We start from the raw sequence: 8062 nt of genomic DNA on the forward strand, positions 1-8062 counted from the left end.
CGCCCGACACTTGGGTTGGCGCTCCGCGTCTCGCCCGACCCCTCGGCCGCGCCCGATGCTTGGGTTGGCGCTCCATCTCGCCCAACCCCTCGGCCGCGCCCGACCCCTCGGGCGCACCCGACGCTTGGGTTGGCGCTCCGTCTCGCCCGACCCCTCGGCCGCGCCCGAGCTTGGGTTGGCGCTCCGTCTCGCCCGACCCCTCGGCCGTGCCCAACGCTTGGGTTGGCGCCCGACACTTGGGTTGGCGCTCCATCTCGCTCAACCCCTCGACTGCACCCGACGCTTGGGTTGGCGCCCGACACTTGGGTTGGTGCTCCGTCTAGCCCGACCCCACGGCCGTGCCAGACACTTGGGTTGGCACTCCATCTCGACCGACCCTTCGGCCGCGCCCGACGCTTGGGTTGGCGCTCTGTCTCATTCGACGGCGACCCACGATCTTACACCCACCGGGTGCACTCGTGAAACGAGTGTAAACAGCCTCTTCACGACTTCACAGAAGTCCCAAAAGGGCTCAAGGGCTCCTGTCGGGTTCATAAACCCAGGGTCCCCAATGGACCCGCTTCCTGGCAAAAACTTGGCCCAGCAGACGGCATAACGACAACGCGCGCCTCCCGGGTCGGCCCAGATACATAATGACAGGCCAGGACAACGATCCGGTCCCTGATCGGAAGACCTGGCCAAGGTGGGGACACAGTCCGACTCTGACCTCCTTTTCCGACCGGGGATACGCCGGACCTCTGCTTGTGACTCTTTCTCGACCGACACGGTCGGGGCCGACTGGGAACGATCGACCGGGGACGCCCACTCGGTGTGGGCCCGGGGATCAGGCGGAGCAGATAAGGTAAGACGCTCAAGTCAACCGCAATACCGAGGACCGTACCCTGCCATACCCTGCGCACCTGTAGGACAGTGCCACCAAGCCATGCCAGACGAGCACTATGCAACCTTCAGGCGTGTCAGAGCACAAACAGTATTGTAGGCACCGATGTTTACCATACCAGGCGAACACGGTAGAGCCTGCCGCATGCATCTAGACAAAAACAATACTATGTGCACAAACAGTATTGATAGCGGTGCCGTACAATTCTTTTTTAAGTCGGCTAGGGCAGTCTAGGAGTGGGAGTTCCACGGTTTTTCAGTTTACCTTGCATGCTTTACGGCTTATTCAATATTAGCTATGTTTGGCTAGCTAGTTGCCTAGTTGGCTAACAATTAGTTGAAAAATTGGCTAAATAATTAGCCACCTATTAGCTCTTCTATTTGGATGCACTAGAGCTAATTTTGACTATTTTTTAGTTAGCTAGGAATTAGCCCTTGTATCCAAGTAGGCCCTTAGTTGCATCACTTGCAATTGCAACTATCTGCAGTCATAACAGAGTCACCACTGAACAACCCCCATTTTGCAGAAAGTGTTGGGAGCCCTTTGGTTTGATGCGTACACACATGGAGTGACATTACTACTTATAGCATCCCGAGACATGCATGTACATTTCCTCATTTGCTAGCTCTTGTCAGTTGTCAGATGGAACCCTGTCCAAGCTGATGCCTCAACTCTGAAGAATTGCCAGCATCGACTGTATTGGTTTCGGCAGAAAGAGGTGAATTTAGCGAGGCCCCTCAGCCCTTCTTTTACATGTAAGTGACGGATCACCTACATTTCGTCTCTCTTTTTGTTTGTCTGACTTGTCTCAACATGAACAGGTGACCCAGTTCAGATTACGAGGAAACAGATTCTTCAGAAAAAACCATGTTGCATGCCATCTCTTCCAGATTTTACTTCCAGGGAATGGATGATCGATCGGAAGCGTTTCCGGCTCTGCAGTTACAGAGCCATCCAAAATCTCTTGCAGAGGCTACAATCCTTGCCTATAGGCAAACTTGTAACAGTCACTCGCATTTCTCTTTCTCCACTCCAGTGCTGATTTTTCAGAGCAAGAAAGAGATACATTGAGACAACAATTACAACATTATGAACTTGATTTACCTACAAATCATAGATTTCAGAACTTGAGAACAATTCTTGACCTTTGTTGTCGACTAGCCGAAACTGGAAAATCAGATGATTATTATTTGATCGACAGGTATGCAATATTTATTCTTTTAATTTAGTCGATTACATTGTATTGATTATTATTTTAAATGCTAATAATAATTTTCTTGGTAGGTTAATTCGGTTTGTTCTAACCCTACCATTTTCGACAGCAACAACAGAGCGTGCCTTCTCTGCAATGAAACTTGCTAAAACAAGACTTCGAAATAAGATGGAAGATGGGTTTTGAAGAAATTGCTTAATAACTCATATTGGAAAGGAGATAGCAATGAAGTTTACAACAGATAAACTTATTGATGACTTCGATACAATTCAGTCACGTCGAGTACCATTCACTTGAAGCATGTAAGTTCCTTTAATACTTTTTGTTTGTATAGAATTTTACATTATAGACTTGCTGCATGCGTAATTAACGGTGTTAGTGATATATGTAATATATGGTTAATCCCTAAATATATTGGGATTTACATTATATTATACTATATGTATTTTGGTAGTACGCCCCCCGCCCCCTCTATAAAATTCCTAGCTCCCCCCTGTTTCCACATGCATGGACAAGTAGCAGTAACAGACGTCTGAAGATGGTAGAGATGCTTAGTCACTGATGGTTGTATTGATCTTGCAAGTTCTTTGCCAAGGAAAGGATAAGCATGCCATGACCTTTTCACGCAGAAAACTTACTACAAGTTGGAGTTACGAGGACCGAATTATATTCTTTTCATAGGATTAGGATGTGTTGGGAGAATCCTCATCCTCTAGCTAGCTAATGGAACAGGTGGAAGTAGCCAAATGAACTACCGAGGACCTATAGAGAGCTAGTATTTATTTTACCAGCAACAATGCATGAGGATCCAATCGTTGTGAAGAATCATGGGCCGCAAAATCTGGCCATCATCACGGGCAGATTCCACCATTTGTATTTATGTTACTTGAGCCAGGTCGCTGACATGTCGCCACCACATCGAGGCAAGCAAGATGTGCAAATTGCAGTCTAAATTATTTTCTTTTCAGCAACTTTGCCGCCTGAAGTATTACCGTACCCATGCTGGAGTTCAAAACCAGCTGTGTATTGTGAGGCGGTTTTTCGCACCCGTCGCATGACTATTTTTGGGAAAGTATCTAGGACAATGAAGCATTCATTTGCAGGAAGTCAACAATATGTGTCATGGAATTAAAAAAAATGGAAAACAACGGTTGCCAGCGCATTGGAATATTGTATCTTTGTTCGTTTGAAAATGAAGAAAAAAAACTATGTTTGTGTTCTCTGAACTCCTTCGGGAATCAGGAGTGCTAGTTGGCATAAAAAAAACGCTAAATCTATGCGGCACTCGGGTGTTTTAAGCGCTCGTCTCACTCGATCACTCGATTTTGCTGGCCGTCCGATGTTGAGCCATCGACGGAGACGAGCGGTCAAGGCCAGGTCTGTTTCCTAGACTACAGGAGGACCCGTGACAGGTGCATGTGGCAGCTTTAGGTGCATGCTGATCCATGGTTCTGCGGGTGCATGCTGACCCGTGGTGCAGGTTGGTGCAGCTGGATGCTCTGGTGTGGTCCTGAGACGTCACATATCACCATACATGTATGTAGATTTATTTTTCTAATAGGATAAGATTACATCTCATTTCATTGCACCATATTTTTACTATTTCCGTTTGGTTGTAAATTCTATGTTTAATTGGTGTAAATTGACTATTTATGAATAAGAATGGTTAGAATTACTCGAACAGATTATTTTTTGTGTTTTTATTTTCTATATGTTTTATTTGGTTTCCCTTTGAAATTTTCTAAGGTAGCTTCCATAGAAATAATCTAGCTAATCTTTTTGTTTTGTCTATTTAATATTTTGCATTGTTTTTATATATTTTTTTTTGTTCATTTGATCTGGATCTGATGGTCATGAGAATCAAGTGTTGAATGGATCAAAAACACCAGATGCGCCATCCTACACTCGAGTGTCCAAGGCCCCTGGGACACCTGACCGCTGACTAGATAGACCACGGCAGGGGACACTCAGGCCCTGTTTAGTTCTAAAAATTTTCACCCTAAAGTGTCATATCGAATCTTGCGGCACATACATGGAGTACTAAATGTAGACGAAAAAAAAACTAATTGCACAGTTGGGTGAGAAATCACGAGACAAAACTTTCGAACCTAATTAGTCTATAATTAGACACTAATTGCAAAATACAAACAAAAGTGTTACAGTAGCCAAAGCCTAAAATTTTCGCGAACTAAACGCGCCCTCATAAACACGATACCATACCATATACTCCCTCTGTCCGGTCAAGGATGTAATTCTAGCTCCTTCGCCTTGTTCAACAAAGAATGCAATGTAGACTTGTAGGTGCATAGCGTAGCCAGGCAGTGGGTCTGGTTTTCACGTACGTCCACAGTTGCATGCCTCTTCTCAGTCACACACCTCTCCACCCACCTTCTCACCTGCAATTTGATTGACATCGATGCTCGTGTACCGATAGTGCGCCTGCGAGCGTCTGCTAGCGGAATAAAGTAGGGGCATGTAGGTAATCTTGTTCGGTCACTAACCTGGTCTCGGTAACGTAGAATTGCTTTTTTTCACGGACGGAGGTAGTATATAGAACCAGGTACACAAGCTTATTTGGCATACACATGCAGAATCTAACGAGCAAACACATGCAGTACTATGACATATATGATTACACCAGGCAGCAAATGTCTCGTAGCAGGGAATCTAAGTCGCCATCAGCACCGTCGATCGTCCGGTTGATTGGTACTGTTGAACACCAACATCGTCCTTTCCTGAACCAAAAAAACAGAATCTGATAAAGGAACAGAAAGCTGGTGAGTTGGTGATGAATTCAGGGCCTGTTTAGTTTTCAAAAAATTTCACCCCAAAATGTCACATCGAATCTTGCGGCATATGCATGGAGTACTAAATGTAGACGAAAAAAAACTAATTACACAGTTAGGTGAGAAATCGCGAGACGAAACTTTCAACCTAATTAGTCCATAATTAGATACTAATTATCAAATACAAACGAAAGTACTACAGTAGCCAAACTCAAAAAAATTTGGGAACTAAACGCACCCTCAGATGCTTACAAATTACTACAACTGAGTAGGAGTACAGCTGATAGCTAGGGCATGTCAGAAAACAGCGCCGTAGTCGACGGGGAAGTCGTCGAAGCTCAGCCTGACGCCGTTCATGTCGGTGTTCACTTCCTGCTGCTCGGCCTCTGCGGCGAAAAGGCCGTCCAGGGAATCGTACTCGTACCCTCCCGAGTAGGTCGTCTGCAGTAACATAAATGGATCCAACGCCAGCTCGTGAGCGAGCTCTAGCGCGGAGCCACCGCCACTGCCGGCGAAGGAGCTCTCCAATGCCGGCGGCTCGGCGGGGAAGGTGGGGAAGGTCATGTCGAAGAAGCTGCCCACGTCGAAGGAGTCCATAGCTTCAGGCTTCACGGTATTCCCTTCCTGCCTCTGCTTCTCTCCTGGAAGCAGCAGAGCGGGCTGTGCTGCTGCTGCAGCACCAGGGTGCTGCGGTTTCGGCGCGGTTCGTGGGTTGCCGCGGCGTGCTCCGGGGAAGTTGAGCTTGGCCTTGCTGCCGCGGAGGCGGCGGGCCTCGACGTCGTAGGTCCGGGCGGCGTCCTCGGCGGTGTTGAAGGTGCCGAGCCATTGGCGGGTGCCCTTTTGCGGGTCGCGGATCTCCGCCGCCCACTTGCCCCAGGGGCGCTGCCGGATGCCGCGGAAGGGGCGGCGGCCTCGCTTGTTCTGGCTCCTCGCCGCCCGCGCAGCGCGCCCGTCGTCGTGGGCTATATACACAAGAGTTATTTCCCATGAGATTACACTAGCATGCAGTTCTTGCCAACGTCATGCCCAAATAAACCCAAGGACGCGCGTGAACATTCTGTCCATACAGATTACAACATTTGCACCTTGATATGAAAGAGAAACAACCGATGTTGGTTACCTGGGGAGAAGGTGGATTTGGAGGAGAACACCAAGTGGTCCTCGTCATCTTCAAGCACGTCAAAGTCGTCGTTGAACTCCTCGAAGGCGGCGTCAAAGTCATCATCGGCGTATTCGTTGTGGTGCCTCTTGTCCCTACAGCTGCCGGCTTTCTTGGAGCTCGCCGGCCAGAGGTGGCCTTCAGTCATTGGCTTCGATGCCACGCACCGCGTTGGCGGGATCAGCTCCGCGAGGATGGCGCCGCCGCGCATTGTTCCGTGTGTATTTTCGTGAAGCTTTTCTTGATGCCATGAAGGTTGCCGGCGGAGAGAGGAGATTTATAAACCAGCTAGGACCGTTGGTGGATGACTTGGCATGGTGACTACCAAGATATATATGCCACGTGCATAGCGCATCAGCTTAATGGATGGCACGGTGCATTTTGATGCCACGTGGTCAGCCACGTTGCGTTCCCTTTCGTTTTTTTTGTGGTCAGCCACGTTGATGCCACGTGGTCAGCCACATGTAGCAGGGACTACTGTCGGATCCAGTATATCGCCCTAAAAATTACGTGCAAATAAGTATGAGACTTAGCCTTGTTAAAGACCACACATAAATCTTATTCAACCATAAGGCCCAACAGATAGCTGAAGTCCATTACAAAATCTGGTTTCGAGGCTTAGGACAAAAGCCATTTAGCCACGAAACATATTAGAGAAACTGGTGGGTGGTTGAATTCCAAATGTGATGCGCTGCATGCCAAACAAAGTTCGGAAAATGGCAATTAAAGAAACAAATGTTGAATAGTCTCAACAACATTACAAGAACAACATTTGACACTTCCTTGTCAGTTGTTTTTTGCTAAGTTGTCCTTAGTAAGTGTAACTCCTTGTTGTAATAAGTACCAAAGGAAAATCTTGATTTTCAGTGGTACTCTTAATTTCCAAAATTGGGCTTTTAATCGGGAGGACTCCTTGCTTAATCATAGTCCTACACATAGACCGGAACGTGAACAAGCTATTCTTCTTTCTTACAAGTCATACCAAGAGTTGAGATTTTCATTCACTAAACCCCTTCTAAATGATACTCGGTGCAGTCGGTAGAACATTTGCCACCATACCATCCTTCTTCCTTACAATTCTGTAAAGATTACTTAGGCTGAGCGTGTATTACGTACCGTTGCTGATTACTTTAGCACTAATGGAGAATCGTTCTACTGCTCAGGCTCCTGCTATTGGAGGAGCATCTTTTACTGCTGTTTGTCAGTTTACTGCTGTTTGTCAGTTTGTCCCTTAGCTGCCGGTTCAGCCCTCCTCGTCGCTCCTCGGACCAGAGCCTTGGCGAGTGCGGACCATCCTGAGCAACCTGTGACGGCCACCTTCCGCCCACTTGGCCATCATCAGTGATAAACTTTGGAAGGACGACGGCGAGCTAACCTGGTTTACCTTGTAGACTGTATTCTTGTTTCACTGCACTAGCCCGTGTCGTTGATTACTCGAGCAATGATGCCACGGTCACATGACAGCAACTATCGTTGGTCGTACGTCACACTCAGGACACATGCGCCCTGTTCACTTGGGCTTATTTGATTTATAAGCCATACTTTTTCAGCCAACATACAGTATTTTCTCTCACACCAAATCAGCCAACAGTTTATCAGCCAAATAAGTACAAGCGAACAGGGCGATGAGCTAATAAGGGATTAGACTAGTTTATTAAGCGCGTCTCCATCGTAGTGCAGTTGGCGCTTTGACTAGTTTATGTATCTCGAATGGCAAGTTTAGTGTTCCTATGTTAGGGTGTGGCTTGTGCTGACCACGTTCCGCTTACCTGGCCGAAGCACGAAATAATATACTTCCTCCTTTTTATAACATGGTCGGTGTTACGATTAAGAATGATCTTTAACAAGTGAGTCTTGACCGTTGGTTTCTTCTAGTAGCATATATGATTAGAGAAAATTCCTTATTTGACTAAAAAAACTTGTTCTTTCAAATTTAGCACCTAAACTTGAAATCTTCTTTTTTTTTTATCTAGCATCTCTTCAAATTTTTGTTCCTAAACTGACACTACCGTGAGATGAGTCAC

The 8062-nt window shown here is 46.8% G+C and overlaps 1 protein-coding gene across 1 annotated transcript; it reads right to left on the bottom strand.

Annotated features, from left to right (window-relative positions):
* Window positions 1-5021: 5021 nt before the first annotated feature.
* On the bottom strand, window positions 5022-6249 carry LOC136485778 (ethylene-responsive transcription factor 1-like). Its single transcript, XM_066482616.1, has 2 exons — window positions 6000-6249; window positions 5022-5841 (listed from the first exon to the last, which is right to left on the bottom strand). The coding sequence occupies exons 1-2, from the start codon at window positions 6247-6249 to the stop codon at window positions 5177-5179; spliced, it is 915 nt and encodes a 304-aa protein (XP_066338713.1). The 3' UTR covers window positions 5022-5176.
* Window positions 6250-8062: the final 1813 nt, after the last annotated feature.

Source organism: Miscanthus floridulus, chromosome 10 (genome assembly GCF_019320115.1).
Source record: "Miscanthus floridulus cultivar M001 chromosome 10, ASM1932011v1, whole genome shotgun sequence".
Lineage (NCBI taxonomy): Eukaryota > Viridiplantae > Streptophyta > Magnoliopsida > Poales > Poaceae > Miscanthus > Miscanthus floridulus.

Excerpts from the sequence above, each read along its gene's own strand:
- LOC136485778 (XM_066482616.1), bottom strand. The coding sequence starts at position 6,249 with ATGCGCGGCGGCGCCATCCTCGCGGAGCTGATCCCGCCAACGCGGTGC. Across the intron at positions 5,842-5,999 it reads CAAATCCACCTTCTCCCCAG|CCCACGACGACGGGCGCGCT; the intron begins GTAACCAACATC and ends TTGTGTATATAG.